The sequence below is a fragment of the Cinclus cinclus genome, chromosome Z, assembly GCF_963662255.1.
Source record: "Cinclus cinclus chromosome Z, bCinCin1.1, whole genome shotgun sequence".
Taxonomy (NCBI): Eukaryota; Metazoa; Chordata; class Aves; order Passeriformes; family Cinclidae; genus Cinclus; species Cinclus cinclus.
In genome coordinates this window covers 41,410,047-41,427,359 of record NC_085084.1, presented here as the reverse complement: position 1 = coordinate 41,427,359, position 17,313 = coordinate 41,410,047, and the positions used below count along the sequence as shown (strand labels likewise).

The following is a 17,313-nucleotide window of genomic DNA, read 5'->3' as shown; positions in this document are numbered from 1 at the left end:
TTTGACACAGCTTGTTGAAGGCATTGTGTGTCAGATCTTGGGCATGCACATTGAAGATAGCATGCTCTGCATCTACCACACAGTCTGTAAACCAATGCCAACAATTTGTCAAGTGATGAATTTTTTTTTTTTTGCTTACTCCCTTTGATGTACTTCATGGCAAGGCTATTCGGTAAGCAATGTAAGGGTCAAGTCAAATGCAGGCTCAACAGCAATTTGGAGACAGGTTTTTAGCTTCTGTAACTGGATATAGGCTTCTCTGGTCACCCTATTTTGTGATTTGTGGAGAGGCAGCATTCTAATACAAGAAGGTTAGTACAAGGGCTTGGAACTGTGTGTAAGAACTCTAAATTCAACACCAAGGGCTTGAATTGTAAAGTGGAAATTTGTGCCTCTCTGATACCTGGGCAGTGAAGTGGCTATGGTTTCTTGAAATGTCTTAATACATATGACTTGGCCTGACATCCACCTGCTTGTTTAATTCCCCTCCGCATTCCTGTTTGTTATTCCCTCTGCGAGATGATGCAGTACATTTCATCATGGAATTGATCCAGATTAAAAGTGATTGACCTGATTGTATGTTTACACAAATATTTATGCTAAAACATGAAGGGGAGGGTGCAAGATAGAGCCCTATCATCAGGGAGTGAGTGTGTGGGCTGAGACCTTGATGATAACAGTCAGTTCTGCTGGCTTAAAGTGTGTGTGCATTTGCAGACTCAGTGAAACTCTTTAAGTGTTCTAAGTAGTTATCAAAAATGCAGTAATTACTAGCAATTTATGGTCAGATCAGGGTTTTTAAAAAATAAAGTGTATGCATGATGAAATGCGTGAGCTCTAAATGTCACTGCACTGCTAAGTGTTTTTTTTTTTTAAAGAAGGGTAAGGAATAAACACTTTGCATACCTGCTCCTCAGTTCTGTCCAGAGCCTTGATTGTTACAGATAAGAATTTCTTAATAAAATGTCTAGCTCTAGAATTCTAGCTCTGTTGCTGTTCTTTTGTATTACTTCAGTTTAGCCTGTTCTATAGGATAAGAAAACAGAGCAAAGCACATGGAGGTATGGTAGAGAGGTTAAAGCCTGTCTCCTTACTCTTTTTCATGTTAGAACCTACTTGAGGCAGGCTGTTTAGCTCAAAACCCAGCAGAAAATCTGGGTGTGATCATGGGGAATTGAGGCAGAGGATAGACATCTCTTCTCTGAGTGTTCACTAGATGAAAAAAGTATTTAAAAAAATCAGATTACGTATTCCATGACCCATGCCTTAGTCAGCATCCATTCTCTGAAGCTTTTGACCAACAATATTATGGGACACAGGACATGCTGTACAAGCTCCTTGTGGACACATCGTCTGTTCTTGAGGCTTGCCTTGCACTGGCTGATGAGACTGAGGTGGGAGAAGCTGGTTTGAGAACAGCAGTAAAGCAGTACATCTGACTGCATGCATGCGAATTTCCTTCCTGGCTTTCTCCTCGTGGTAGGCCAGCAGTTGTCCCACAGAGGAATGACACAGTTTGGGAAAACCTAACAAGAGCAATGGCAGTAAGTTCCCAGCCATTACAGCACAGTCCAGTGGGACATTCCTGACTGTCTTGTACCATAGAAGTACCTGTTTGTATATCCCTCTGCAAATTTCCCCAGTTTTGAATGTGATTTGGTGGGGGAAGGTTTAATGATAATACAGATTGCTCTTGTGGGATTTCATCTCGTAGATAACACTGCCTAATAAGGGCTTTGCCATACTCATTTGCAGTGGTATGGGTCTGTAATAAGCCATGAATATGCTGTGGCTTGTGTACTACAGTGGTCCTTGAAAGACTGTGGGTGAGCACATGAAAATCCAATTGTTTTTCCTCCCTCCATAATATGGGTGGTGATTTGTCAAATGGGTAGCATGAACTAAGCATCAGATAATAAATGCCTTGCAGTTGAAAAATGGCTTTTAGGAAAGGTCTCCTAATGTAAATATGTGCTGCAACTGAACTCATAGCTTTTCTTGGTCTTTTGAGAGCATTTTCAGTCAAGCATAATGATATCATCCTTCTAAGCAGCGGTGGTTTCAGACTTCCAGTCTCAGGAAACAAAAGCAGAAGCCTAAAGCACATGATTTTTCTGCAGAGGCCAGTGGAAAGTTTCTGGCCAGCGGAAAGTGAAAAAAAATAAGTATAAAGTTCTAATAATTATTTCAAAGCAAATGTGGCAGAGTTGTCTTTATTAAGGAGAAACAGTCAGCTGTATGATGCAGACTGAATTTTGGCTGAATGTTTTGACTTCCCAATACTTTAAACCAGTGTATTCTCATATATGTTGAAAAAGCAGATTTGTCCATTGCCCATAAGTCTAATGTGAATTTATTCAAGGCTTATCTGTCAACTCCAGCCATCTCAAGTATTTGTCTCTAGAGTAAATCTTGTAGCATGCACATACAAGCACACAGAGTGCCCCCGGTGTACTCAAGAGTGTTATGATGTTGGCTGCCCCAAAAGACAAATTTAGTGACTCGTTGGCCACTACCACAGTAATTGTAGAGGGCAGTTGTGTTCAAAACCTGCTAGAGCTTTGTCTTTCCACGGTGTGCTTGGAACAGACAGGTGATGTTTTGGCAGCACATTGCCAGTAAATGAATCAATGCCTTCCTCAGCCCCTAGATGTAGTGCAGATATCTGCTGAAGACAGTCTCACAGTAGGAGCAGTCTTCCTGGATCTACACTGAATATAGAAGTTTCTTATTAATGTAATTAACTACCTAGTGAGTCACTACAGAGGTGTATATTACAGGGAAGTTAATGACATACTCATCTGTTCAAAGAAGACTGGCCCTTGTGACTGATCTTTTGTTATTGTCTCTGGAGATGACTTATGAGAGGCTTCCTGAGTGGGCTTTGGGGTTCAAGAAGTGGTAGAGAGTAAAATTTCTTCCATTTCAATGATCCTATTGCAAGTCCTGGTGAGAAATGGTCTTGAAGTGGTATGAATTCATTGGGGAAGAAAGGTCAGGGTGCTGTGGTATGGAAGGATGGGTATTCCTCGGATTTCAGAGTAAGGTTTGCAAGCTCCTTGAATCATGTAAGACTTATGTACGAGGTCAGGAAAAAGTCCTGTTAAGCTCAGTGTCCTTGACTGGTAATCCAGCAATGGCCCTTAATGGAGGCATGTGAAAGGTTGCAGGGTTAGTACATAACATTTCTTCAGTGTGATGTCCTGTTCTTCAGTAGCTTGCAACCCAGACTCTCACCTACTGCTGAGATCTTCTTGTTTAATAGCAGTTGACAAGATTTTTATGTTCCGTGAATTCTTTTCAGTCTTTCTCAAACTCACAATACTTTCAGTGTTGCAGAGTCTACTGATTTTTTTTTTCTGTTGTAACTAAGTTGCTTATGCAGAAGCTCCTTTGGCTTTGCTTTTAACTGATCATTTCATTGGAAGTTTTCTAGTCCTGTATAATGAGGTGCAGAAGGCAATCATCACACTTCCATTCCCCATCCCACTTGTAATTCTACAGACCTTTGTCATAACCTCTGTCTGTCCTTACACGTCTCATTGGAAGAACTGTGGTCTATTGCTGTTCCTTCAGAAACCAATCCTGCCTTGAATCATGGCCTTTGTCTGTACCTGAGCTCCTTCAGAGATGGAGAACCCAAAATTACACATAGTACTTGAGAACTGGAACTGTATTGTGGATTTATGTTAATGTTGATCTGTTTTATCACTATTTTTCAAAGATCTCTCTTTTTGAGTGGCATTAGCTAATTTAGGGCCATACAAGGGGTATCTTAAGGTAGAACTGTCTTTTTCCTATGTACTTTACTTTGCAGTGCTAAATTTTCTTTGGCACTTTGTAACAGTGTGTCAGTAGGAGAATGTTCACTAATCCTTTGCAATTGTATTTTGACTTTTCACTGTTCTGAACCAATTAGTATCTTCAGAAAACTTTTTCTCATCCACCCTGTCCCTGAATCACCTCTGAATGCAGTGAGCACAAATCTGTGGAGATTGACGAAGTGTATGGAGCTGAACAAGCACATCTCTTGTTATACGTGAACCTGGAACTTTCTACCTCATCTTGCTGCTGAAGTTGTAGTGGTAGAGCAGATATGTGGCTTTGATATTTGCTGGCTAAATTTCTTTTGATATGTCCTGAAGGTTTAAGCCTATGGAGGGTTTTAATTGGTTTTTCTCCTAGATGATATGGTTTTTTTATCCAGACCTTAAGGACTGCATTTAATAGAGATCCATAGATGTTAGAGAATCCTCCCTGAATTTGCAACTTGCTTTGGAGCAAAGACTAACTGTGCTCTCAGAAAAGTTAACTGAATTTTTAACATCCCAGCAGATGAGCAGAACAGTGCCCATTTACACCAGCTGGTACTGACCGGGTCTTACCCATCTCCAGCAGATCAAGTAGAACAAGTGAAAACCTCTAGACTTGGTTTCCAGAAATTGCCCCAGGAAAGATGTGAAAAGGAAGATATTCAGCCTAATAGATGCGTACTAAAATCAAGGGCCTTGGCTGTTCATCTTTGTGTTGCAATGCTGTAAATTTAGTATGCTTTCAAATGCTGCAGCGTGCAGCTACTAATGTGAAATCTTCAGAATTTTTGTTCTTCATTCCCTTGAAACAAGGATTGTGCCCAGACGTTTTCCATGCAAGTTAATCCAGATATGTGAACAGAAGGGAAAAAGAGCCCCACAAACTGAACTCCAGGCTACCAGCTACATGTAGAGCAATTGGGAACAAGGAGTTGTATTCAATGTGACTTCCTGCTAGAGCAAATAGTTTCCTGAAAGCTATGCCTTCCAATTCTAGAAGCCTATCAGTCTTGCTCTTTGGTGACAGTGCATGCCAGCTATTTCCTGGAAGCTGTTTGTTTTAAAATACACCCTTGGTTTGGATAAAGAGCATCAAGGCCTGATGGGAGGACTTGAGTGATGATAATGTACACTGCAGTAGGGAGTCCTTTTTGAGTCCTGGTATCTGTGTAGTCTCTGGCGTCTGAAAACTTGTACCCACCAAACTCTTTACCTCCACTGTGGTGACTTTGGATTCCTTTCTTAGCACTGGCTTGCATAATTTCATATCCTGTGGACTATGCTGGTTTTGTGACCTGGAATGCAAGCCATTCTTTGCGTTGCAAGTGTATGTGCATGCATTTAACATTTTGTTAGTATGGCTCTGATTATGGCATCTGTGTCCTTAACCTGTGAAAAGAGAAAAGGGTGTTCCTATCACACTGCAGTGTGTGAAGCCCATGGTATTTTAGGTTCAAGATTACACAGCCAGCTCCGTCTTCCCCATCAATGTAAACAGTCCTTGCTACTCTGTACGAGAATGTTTACAAGACTTTAATTTCACTTGTGCTTTGCAGTAACTTCTAGTTTCCTTTTCTCTCTTCTTGCAGAGACAACTTTCTTTCAATTCCTCCTTGTGGGATCTGTCAGAAACTGTGGAAACTTTGAGAGAAAGCGTTGGGAATCTTGTTAAAGAGGTAAGAAGAGCCCTTTGTGTCAGGAGAACACATCACTGGGGCTGTTATCTTAGGCTGTGATCGAGTACAAGATGCAACTCAAAGTCAAATCCCTGGCTTGTTGTGGAACTTTGTTCCATCCTACAGCTGTTTTCTTTGTGTCAGTGCAGGCGCATGCACTTTGCAACCTCTTGGCACTTCAAGTTTCAAATACCATAACAGGAATTAGAACATTTTCTGTGGTGTTCTGCCTTCTCAACAGTGCACAATGGTTGGGCTTGCACTGCTTCTGCTTCCAGATAGTGCCCTGCAAGCTGTATGTTGAGGATTTCCTTTATATTTTTTTTTTCCATGCAGTTGCCACCTCGCCTCAGGGTCATTACTTGGTTGTATCTACTGGGTTTCCTGTTGAGTGAGGGTATGGCCTGTGGAGAAGGTTCTGTGGCTGTTACAATTTAAATTAGTAGCTTTAGGCTACTGTTTCCTCTTTATCTGTCTTGCTTTTTGGGCCAGGGATTGTTTCTCCAGTCTTGTGATGCATTCAGCGCAGTGACATCACAACACAAAACGTAGACAGTGATTTTTTTCACAGTCAAACTGGCATTCTAGAGACTGCAAGTATTTGTTTTTGCAGGTGAAATGATGGATTAAGAAAAAAAAGCCCTGCGTACCTAAGTATGAATGGGAAGTCCAAACCTGAGGGGGTAGGGCGAGGGTGTTTAGCCAGAAACTTATCCTAGTGGGGTTTTTTGTTTGTTTTTTTTGTTTTGTTTTGGTTTTTTTTCTGCCTCTGACTTTGAAGTGCTGCTATTAGTCAAAAACACTATCTCCCTGGAGCAGCAATCGCAGCCACCTAAACCAAGCAATGCCGCGGCCGCCTCCCTCCTCCGCTAGTGTTCCGCCTGTGGATCGGGGCGGGAGTGAACGGCAGTAACCTCCGGCAGGCGCTCAGCAGCGGGTCACTCCAGGTTAGCCTGAGCCTCGCTCCCACGGAGGGGCAGCTGCCGGGAGCCTGCGCCCTGACCGCCAGCGATGCCTGGCACGCATCCCTCCCCGAGCCCTGCAGCCTGCTGCGCACTCTCCTCCGCTCTGAAATTAGGGCGATCCCAGGATCGGCTTCAGTTAGGGCCGTGGAAGAGCTCCTGCTGCTAGCGGGGAGGCCGCCCTTCAGAGTTTGACTACAGCTGTTTCCTGTTACGTCATTTAAGCTTGGCTTTTTTTCTTGTCTGGGATAAAAATAATTGAAACCACGTGATGCTCAGTTTGCTGATGTGGCTGGAAACGTCCCAGAGTAACGTGCCTTTTGCTTGGCAGCTGTTTTGGGTAGGACTACCTTTTATTCTGCCCTGCTGTGCAAACAAAGGCAGCTTTTTACTTCGTGTACAGCGTGAGCTGCTCCAGATGGCTTGACCGAAAGTTACTTCTTATTGTCTGTCAGGCGGATTTCTGTGTGAAAAGAAGGGACTTGCTCCCTTGTTTCAAAGTGCAGCAGCTTGAGGGGGTGGAGAGAACTATTGTTTGTGCCATGTCTAGGAGCCTTTCTAGCAGGGAATTTTAATTAGAAAATGGTCTGAACAAGATATTTGTCTTGGAGTATGGGGATTGATTTAATCTCTGTCCTTGGACTCTTTAAATCAACTTCTAGGAGGGTAGATTTAACACCAAGAGCAAGGGCAACTATTTAGAAACACTTTGAGAGCCAGTTGTGATGTTTGGGAGAAGAAATAATTTAGTGACCCTTCACCTTTGACATATTCGCTTCCAGAAGTATAAAAAGATCAGCTGTGCGTGTAAATTGTAAGGGTGCTGGTGCCAAAGATGAAACAAAGTTCCTTGCTCAAGCTGTTTCAAAATAATATGTAGAAATGTATTTGCAAATGCAATCCCTCTTTAAGATGGTTGGCACTTCATATGTTCATGGGAATTAGCAGCACTTCCTATTTAAATACCTTTGCTCATCATGTTAGGGAGTTCATGGTATTTTAGCTAAAGGGGCTGCCTTTTTGCTGAGCAAAAATGAGCTGTTTTAGCTAAGATACCAAACACTTCCCCAAGGGATCCCTTTGAATTGCACATTCACAGTCATACCTGAAATGCTGCCTTGGCCTTTTGGGTGAGGAATCTTCAAATGCGAAAATCTGCATGAATATATGTAACAAACAGAATGGTAGTGGGGCAGTTTTCATTCATGTTCTGTGACGCTGGTGTCCTGTAGTTCACCCTGAAACTATGGAGCCAGCTTGAGTGGCACCAGGCTGCAGGCAAAGGCAGCGGTAAGTAGCGAGGAAATGAAAGTACACTTGAGTCAGTCAATCTGGACATTTGCACTCAGGCTTTTGCTGTTCTCACAGCTGTCTTCCATTGTATCAGTGTGTCCTGTGCTTTTAGGCATCTGAAAATAGAGGCTCCTTGTCTAGGTGACACGTAGTAGCTGTTGTTTGGCATCAAGAATTTTTCTCCAGATGTCGGCACGTCTAAAACATGTGCAGTGCTACAGATGGGTCACACAAAGGGCCAGGTTTACCTCCCACTGTAAGGCCAAAGACTTGTGAGTGTGCTTTCCTTGGGTGAACTTGGATTGAATTGTTCCAGCACACTGCTGCTTTTGGCATTGTTGCTGGCTGGCTTTACCAGCTGTCTCATACTTGGGTTATCTGCATTTTATTTAAACAAAGGTGACAGACCAGTGTGCAGTGAGCAAAAGTGGCAGATGGTCTTTGACTCTGTTATTGTCTCTGAAAACAGGGCAGTTGAAGCACAGCATCTAAAGTTGCTTCTGAGATGCAGTTAGCGAGCAGTTACAAATAGGTCTCAGCAGCTCTGCTTACCCTGCGTAGTGTATGTGCCTGTTCTGGATGGTACAGTAAAAACATCCAAGTTAATGTCACCTGGTATTCCAGTAGCAGTCAAGAAATCAGATAAAATTCTAAAAACACTTAAAAAGGGATAGAGAACCAGCTGTCGCATTTTATCATGATACTATACAAAACCCTTTGATAGAACACAGATCTAGGCTTTTGTTCTCTGAAAAGGGGTAGCATAACTAGAATAACATTCAGAGAAGGCCAGTTAAGATTTATGACTTAAATGACTTTCACAAAAGGACCAAGGGAATAGGCTGAGACTGTTCAGCTTGCAAGAGATGATTTGGGGATATGACAGAGACCTATAGAGGTGAGTGGCACATGAAGAAGAGATAGGGATTGAATGTTCAGTGTCTCTTGCAGTAAAAACAAAATCCTATGATACCAGATGGAGCTAACCATAGCCAGATAAGGAGAGAGAAGTAGTTCTTTCCTGTGATCTTGGATGTAAAGTACTTGTGATGTTCTAATTTCTAGGAGTTTACCATGGATGAAATTCATTGAGGGTTAGGAACTAGAAGTTCCTTGAGTTGAAAATAAATGGAAGTTGAAAGGTTACTTAGAGGAGGTATCCTCTGCTCTTGCCTTTCTTATTTCTTCATAACATCCACTTATTGTCACCATCAAAGAGGTAATGTTCTGACATCTCAAGATAGGGTGTCTCAAAGCAACACTACAGTGTAGCATGAAACCAGTGCTCGTGCAGCAGGTGTATTGCTTTTCCTGTTATGGTGAGCTTGGCCATGGCAGCATTAATGCAGCAAATAGCTCAGGCTGAGGGCAGGGTGCTTTTGTTCATGACACATTGCAGGCATATTGTCTGGCTTATGCCACTCAAATGAGTCTGGAGGTACTAATCATTCTGGCTGGTTGTATGTTGTCACCTCAGGCCTGGTGTCAGGTCAGCTGGACGGGAGAAGGTTCCTTGCTGCAACTGGTTGCGTGCAAAGTTTATGCTGTGATTCAGGCTCCTGCCTACAGCAGGGCTTGTTTTCAAGGATTTTCTGGGAACGCTGTTGACAATGGGGCAAGGAGTTTCTGGGGCAGGATAAGTGATGCCAATCTGGGAGGTCAAACTGGCTGCCTGATGTAAATCAGTGGAGGCTTGGTGGGATTGTACCAAGTGATACTGCTGTGGCCTGTGGCTCATCCAGTTTGTGCCCCATGAGCTGCAGTCACTTGGTGTTGTCCCTTTAATTCCTGTTCTGACTCGATGTACCCCACCCCACCTGTCGTTGTGAGGGTACTCCTCTGGAATGTGAGCCATTGTGCAACCAGAAGGATAAGCAGCTTCCATGTTAGAGGGCAGGGAGGCCAGGAACCACCCACAGTACTGGAAGAGAAAATTCAAGAGTAAAGAACTTGGCAAGGATACATTCTAAGTGTTTGCATGGAAGAGATTTCCCTCTACAGTCTTCCATTGTGGTAGCAGTGAGGAAATGTTTTCCCTGGTTCTTAACCCTGATGTTGTGTGCAGGAGGATTCTCACCTGTTCAAAAATCTGTTCTGTGTCTTGAAGGTGCATTGAAAGAACTTCTCCTTTTACTAATTCTGCTCAATACTTGCTTCTTTTCTCTGCCCTTCCCCTCCAGCTGCTGAGCATGAAGAGCTGGAGTGACATGAGGCAAGAGGTGATGTTCCTGACCAATGTGAACACCTCAAACTCCTCTACACAGATCTATCAGGCTGTGTCACGCATTGTGTGTGGCCATCCTGAAGGTGGAGGGCTCAAAATTAAATCTCTCAACTGGTATGAGGATAACAATTACAAAGCACTGTTTGGAGGCAACAGCACTGAAGATGATGTGATTAACTTCTATGATAACTCAACAAGTAAGTATAACAATGTCATGGTCTGAGGTCCCAGCTACTTCATGATTGTGATCACTAGTGTTTTCCAAACTTCTACAAATGAAAGCAGGTGATGTTGAGGAACATATTAACTGCTGTTTCAGAAAGGCATGCACATATTATCCTGCATATGCCCTTAAGGCCAGTAAGTTGTCAACTTGCAGAGTCTCCCAAGGACCTTCTGTAGAGACCACAGACAGCTGTTCAGTGGACCTACTTTAGTGAGAGAGGGAGCAGAGTCACATGCAGCCTCTAGAAATCTGACCTTTTCTGGACAAATTTTGTTTGTGCCATGTATTGGGGTTGTGGGAGTGTTGCAGAGCTAGTGCTATGGCTTTTAGTGTTGGAGGCTACCTGGTTGCTCTTTGTTCCCTGGGCAAACTGTGTAGGCTTGCACGGAAAGGACCTTTTTGTGGAGCTTTGCAGTAAAGGAGGGGGTTCATTTTAAAAATGTTTTGTTCGCGGCTTTGATTGCTCTTGAAGCTTTATGACTTCTGCAGTTGTCACTGTGGTGTTCAGCCACTCACCTTTCTGCTCTTCCTCAGCACCCTACTGCAATGAACTAATGAAGAACCTGGAATCCAGCCCGCTTTCCAGGATTATCTGGAGGGCTTTGAAGCCCTTGCTGATTGGGAAGATCTTGTACACTCCAGATACACCAGCTGTAAGGAAGGTCATGTCTGAGGTAACTCTAGCCCTGTCCTCTGATAATATAGCATTAGCTATGTCCTCTGGCTGTGTAGCTGATCCTCTCTAGTTAAATTGGACCTAAACACAAACCTAGAAAGGATTGCCTGCAAAAGCACAGCCTCCCTAATCTCTCACCTCCCATGCACTTACTGTTGAGTGCTCCATGTACCCTCTCAGTCCATGATGGGTCTCTGCCAGCTTTTGGAAATAACCTTCCTCTCCTCTTTGTGACAGGTGAACAGGACATTCCAGGAGCTGGGTGTGTTTCGTGACCTTGGGGGAATGTGGGAGGAGATAAGCCCAAAAATTTGGACATTTATGGAAAGTAGTCAGGAAATGGATCTCATTCGGGTCAGTATTCTGTCCTTGCCAGAACCACCACTGTTGTTTTTTTTGCAATAAGTGATGAAATACTTATTTTAGATGGTGCTTCAGTGCTGAATAGGACAGATAAATATTATGGATGGGATCCCATCTTGAAAGAGATCTTGATTGTACTGATTTTGCATTATGCTTGGCACCTTCCTTCACATAACAGCCTCTTGCAAGCAGGAGCAGCGCACACTTTACACCCAGTTCTTACCTGTCTATTTTGGAAAATGTACTGTTTTGGCCACAGTATTGCCCTAATGTATCATGAGCATATCACCAGGGCTCCTCAGGTGCCGCTCTGAGGGGTGGGTCTTAACACCCTGTGCTGATGTCTTTGGAAGCACAGTGTTGCAAAATTGGCATCAAGAAACAGAGACTGCTGTAGAGTAGTTTTTCCAGCTGTCTCTGCAACACTGTTGATTTGGTATCACAGTGCACCTTCTTGTGTACAGAGATCTTCCCAGGTCTTACAAACCTTGAGGTTCATTCCTTTTTCTACTCTAGAGTAATACTCTGCTGAATAATCCGTGACTTGCCCTGTTGTACTTCTCCATTGACATGGCATACAAAAGCGCCAGAGACAGTTCAACAGATTGTTACAAAATTCAGGCAGAAAGTCAAGGTCCAAAATATTGATTTGCAGTGGAATCCTCTGAAAAGTGAATGTTGCTCCTGTTTTGTTTCGTTTTTTCATTTTATTGAGGCCTGGGCTTTAATGGTTTTACATTTTATATTACTTGTTAGCCTTGTTGCCTCTGGTTTATTATTGGTTTATTTAATTACTGATCTTCCCAGCAATCTGGTCTTCTCTGCACCAGTGTAGTAACAGGGGTCCCTTTGTTGTCACCTGTTGACATTCACACAAGAAGGAGTACTTCATTGCCAGTGCCTTGGCAGCTCCCACCCAGCATCCTCTTCAGCTGCCGTACTTCTTGGTTGATTGGCCATCACCTCTCAGCTTTCTGGGTTGTACAATCTGTTTGGCATATTTCTTCCTACTGAGGGAGAGGAAAATGCTTTGATTGTTCGTACCTTCCCTTTCTAGCTTGATGCCAATGTCCCTGTGAACTTCAGGAAGTTCACACGTGCCCCTAGAGTCAAGGAGCTTTAATGTAGGACTTAAAAAAGATGAAGTTGAGCCATTTCCCTGCAGGCATGATAGCAGAGGTTAACCTTGGAGACCAAATGAGAAGAGAGCACACTGCATCCAATTCCTGTTTGCTTTGATTTCCTTTTTGTATGTTTTCCTTTGCTAGCTTGGTCTGTTCTGTTTTTTCAGTTTGCAAAGCTCTTTTTGTAACTGTGATCCACTACTTTCTGGTTTTCGGGTAGCAGCAGAATATGGGGAAGGTCTTTACCTCTCTTTCATTTTGGTTGTGGCAAAAAAATCCACTTCCTGTTCTTCATCATAAGGATTTTTGCAGTTTTCTGTCTTGCGCAGGTTTTTCTTTTTATCTCCCTGACTTCAGTTCAGCTATATCCTTTACAATTACTATTTCCTTCCTGCCTGGCCTTATATTATCTGCCCAGTGGACTGGTTTCTGCTTCAGTGTATTTGTGGTAGGCATAGTGCATACAGTAGCCTGTCCTCAGAAAGCTAGCAGTTAAACCAGGTGAAGAAACCACTGTCCCAGGCAGGAGGACAAAGGCAGGACATCAGGGCTGCTTCAGCCAGACCTGGGGGCACAAAAGCAAAATGCAAAAATCACCTGGCCTCTGGTGCTAGTATTTCTGCTCAGCACAGTGACTGTTGAGTCCTCAGCCATGCCTCAGTCACTCTCCATCCCAGCCAGGAGGAGAGATTTTTCTGGGAGAAGAGAGCAGAGCTAGGCAACCAGTACTGGGCAAATGCATTTCTGTTGAGCAAGCATCTCCCTCTTCCCTGGTTTGCATCAGTGGGGTGCAGAGCTGTGCATGGCTCTCTGCTGCCCTCTCCTTGGGAGAGGGGTGGCAGGACATGGAGCCAGCCATCCAGCCTGCAAAGCACACCGGTGCGGTGTGGCTGTACCGGGGGAGGCACATCCTTCTCAAAGGGAAGAGTGATGGCAAGTTCGCCATGTGCTGATCTCTCAGTATGACAGAGGGCTTCTGCCTGCACCTTTTTAACAGCTGTTGTTCCTGTAGTGCTTGTTTTTGTTACGAGGGAGGAGTATAACATTACTTCTCTTTCTTCTTTGGGAACAAAATACGTGCAGACCTTGCTGACAGGCAAAGCCCTCTGGGACCTGCACTTGCCAGCTTCCAACTGGACAGTGGAGGATGTTGCCCGTTTCCTGTCAAACAGTCCAGAGGACTTTGAAGCAGAAAATGGCTCTGTGTACACCTGGATGGATGCCTTCAATGAGACAGACCGGGCTATCCAGACCATCTCCCGCTTCATGGAGGTGAGATCCTGTTGGTGTGGCCAAGGTGCTGGGGGAGGGCAGCAGCTTGATCTTCAGTCAAGAAGTTGGGTGTTCTGGAAGGGGAAGATAGATGCTCCTCCATCCATTTTCTGGATACAACCAGGCATTAGTAGGGCTGAGTAGCATGTGAGAAAACTGATTTATTCAGATGATTAAGTATAGATGTAGGAACCTAACTGTAGGCCTTGTTTTTGAAGATTTTGCTTTTGTCGCTGTGTATGGTTCTCAGCCCCTCTGTTACTGGGTGACTGTAAGCTATTGCTGTCTCCAGCAGTGTATCAGCTTCAGTCTGTGTAGTGTAGCTTCATTCTGAGGTTTAGCTGGGAACTGTGGTGAAGCTAGCAGCTGCTTTAAACTGAGGGAACAAAATTAGTTCTACTTTTTGCCTCAGCAGCTTGGGAGACGAGTGCAGAGAGAAAACAGGGCATGGCCTGTTAAGGGCCTGGTCCAAAGCCTTCAGATCTCTCCACTTGTGTTTAGAGGCTTTGAATCAGACTTCATTTATTGGTAGCAGATGAAATAAGACTATTTATAGAAGTTGATATTTGGATGGGATCCTGTAGGTAATACTGCAGTTATAGCCTCTTGTACAGAAAATACCTTGATGGGGTGTTTCTCAGTGATACATATTTTACTGATAGGTGACTGTCAAGCAGGAAGCAATGACAACTCCTGCAACTTGCTGGACTACAACAAACCTTTGCAAAATAGTCTGATGCTGTTGTCTTTTTCTTGGGAGTGACACTAGCATTGGCATGTTCTCTTCTTTCCCTCCACCCCACAACTAAACAAAGTATGTTATGATTTGGCATTGTATCCCATAAATGCTTCCAATTCTGTCCCTGTCTAGTGTGTCAACTTGGACAAACTGGAGCCTGTGCCCACAGAAGTCCGGCTCATTAACAAGTCCTTGGAGCTTCTGGATGAAAGGAGGTTCTGGGCTGGCATAGTCTTCACTGGAGTAGCTCCTGACAGCACAGACCTTCCTCAGCATGTGAAATACAAGATACGCATGGACATTGATAATGTGGAAAGGACCAACAAGATCAAGGATGGGTGAGCCCTGACATCCTGCCATATGATCAAATTCTTACAAAGGGTGAGGACGATTTCTAATAGAAAGGTCTTGTTCCCTTGGTGCAGGTACTGGGATCCTGGTCCCCGTGCTGACCCCTTTGAGGACATGCGCTATGTCTGGGGAGGCTTTGTCTACCTGCAGGATGTGGTAGAACAGGCCATCATCAGGGTTCAGACAGGCACGGAGAAGAAGACAGGAGTTTATGTGCAGCAGATGCCCTACCCATGCTACGTGGATGACATGTATGTATGCAGGCTGCTTCAAAAGCTCCCAGGAGGAGGAGCTTGGGAGGCATGGGCTTTTTTCACTCCTCAGGCATGGTTTATGTCGCTGTTATCAGTGTGGAGGCAATCTCCATAGCGTTCCTAATCCCTAGAATTAGGGCACCCACATGGAAGATTTAGAATATGTAATGACTTGCAGAGTCCTGCCCAGGAGATGGACTGTGAGTACTGGAGTTGAACATACAGACTAACTTCCTGAGATGTGACCTTATCCCCACAGCTAATGCAAGCAAAATAGTGCTGGGGAAAAAAGACAGATAGGCACAGGACAGGAGAAAGAAGGCAATTAAGAGCAGTCCCTAGGCAAGGCAGTTCTTTGCACCCACTCTTCCACTGAGTGACAATTGCAGCTCCAGCTCCCACTCCCAACTGGCAATGTGCTCTAAACCTATCCGCCTCACCTCATGCTGAGACTTGGATTCTGTGTCAGGCTTTGCACATTAGCTGCTTTGTGCAGTAAAGCCTTAGCTGTCACCATGCTCTGATAGCCCTTGAAGTGGTATCTGAATTTGCAGTGATGTTTCTCACTCGTTTCTCCTGGCCCCTTTCCTTCATTTTCTCAGATTTCTGCGTGTCATGAGCCGCTCCATGCCTCTCTTCATGACACTAGCTTGGATCTACTCAGTGGCTGTGATAATTAAGGGCATTGTGTATGAGAAGGAAGCTCGGCTGAAAGAAACAATGAGAATTATGGGACTTGACAATGGCATCCTTTGGTTAAGCTGGTTCATTAGCAGCCTCGTTCCTCTCCTGATGAGTGCAGGACTGCTGGTGCTGATTCTGAAGGTGAGTTGCCTGGTTTGGCTTGTGGCAGCAGACTCTAGAGCCTTTAGAGCCTGCTAAGCAGTGGCCTGCACTGGCACATTGGGGAGGAGTTTGTGGGTGTGTGTTTTCAAGTCACGTTTTGGGAACAGGCTTTTGGAACAACAGGACTGTGTGGCTGAAAACAGGAGGAGGAAATGTAGATTCAGTTCTCTTGAAAAGATGTCTCTTGTACTGCCTCACTTCAGGGAAGGCTCTTGTGCAAATTGTAGGAAGCCCTCCCTTTCCTGAGCAGCAGCTGCCTGTAACTGAGGTACCTTGGAGAGCCCTTTCAAAACCTGATGCACTTATTGTTCTCCTGCCAGATGGGGAATCTGCTGCCTTACAGTGATCCTAGTGTGGTGTTCATTTTCCTCTCAATCTTTGGCGTTGTGACCATCCTCCAGTGCTTCCTCATCAGCACCGTGTTCTCCAGGGCTAACCTCGCAGCTGCCTGTGGGGGAATTGTCTACTTCACGCTGTACCTGCCTTATGTGTTGTGTGTTGCCTGGCAGGACCACATCAGCTTCTCTCTCAAGATTTTTGCGGTGAGTCTCAGTGAAACTCCTGGGCACGTGGTCTCCATCAGTATGGCACTCAGCAGCTCTCTAGCTGGGCACTGTTACAAGAGGGGAAGTGGCAATGGGAGCTTAATTTTCACTGTAAGAGTCTGTCAGGGTTGGGCTTAATAAGGAGGTTTACTGAACCTGCTAGAAGGTGCTGGGTGAGTTTTGTTGGCTTTGGTAGAAGAAGTAATGCAGCTGGACTTAACTGCCTTGATCTCTGTTTGCTGTGATACTGTACCCCCAGACATGCAGGCTGAAGGAACCACCTGCCTTTCCTCTGCACAGTACTTCTTACCTGTCTAGAGGGGGTGACTGTTGGCAACCTGTTCCTTTGCAGGAAAATCCAAAGAGTAAGGGAAAGAAGACAGGGAAACAAAACAATTCTGGATGGAGGTCCAGCAGAAATTTCGGGCCTCTTGGAACCTAGACCAAATCTGCCACTCCATATTTGCAAATATAGTGGTGGTCTTTGACCTTTGGCTTTTCATATGGACGATGTCCCTTAGCCAAGTGCTACAACTGAGTTGACTAGTTGGAGAGTAGATGTAAAAGACTGAGTGTGTGTTCATGCCTCCCATTTTCAGAGCCTGCTGTCTCCAGTAGCCTTTGGTTTCGGTTGCGAGTACTTTGCACTGTTTGAGGAGCAGGGTGTTGGTGTTCAGTGGGACAACTTCTTTGAGAGCCCATTGGAAGAAGATGGCTTTAGCATCACTACATCAGCTGTCATGATGCTGTTTGATACCTTCCTGTATGGAGTCATGACCTGGTATATTGAATCTGTCTTCCCAGGTGAGGTCTACTTTCAAGAGATAATTGTGTCTTAAGGCTTTAAAATAAATCTTTTTGCCCTTTTCACTTGCTAAGGTGCAGATTTGGCCCATTTTTAAGCAGAGTTGTATAAAGGTCATGGAGCATCAGAGCAGGGTTGTTGCTTG

General features: G+C 44.4%; 1 protein-coding gene across 2 annotated transcripts in view; it reads left to right on the top strand.

The window, feature by feature from the left end:
* Positions 1-17,313, top strand: part of ABCA1 (ATP binding cassette subfamily A member 1) — a 91,291-nt gene that overhangs the window by 49,608 nt on the left and 24,370 nt on the right. For both annotated transcript variants that reach the window (XM_062513644.1, XM_062513645.1), the window contains 10 exons: positions 5,402-5,488; positions 9,924-10,164; positions 10,728-10,867; positions 11,107-11,223; positions 13,440-13,628; positions 14,500-14,705; positions 14,793-14,969; positions 15,575-15,797; positions 16,139-16,360; positions 16,963-17,167. In XM_062513644.1, coding sequence (XP_062369628.1) covers positions 5,402-5,488; positions 9,924-10,164; positions 10,728-10,867; positions 11,107-11,223; positions 13,440-13,628; positions 14,500-14,705; positions 14,793-14,969; positions 15,575-15,797; positions 16,139-16,360; positions 16,963-17,167 — 1,807 coding nt within the window. The remainder of the gene's footprint in view (positions 1-5,401; positions 5,489-9,923; positions 10,165-10,727; positions 10,868-11,106; positions 11,224-13,439; positions 13,629-14,499; positions 14,706-14,792; positions 14,970-15,574; positions 15,798-16,138; positions 16,361-16,962; positions 17,168-17,313) is intronic.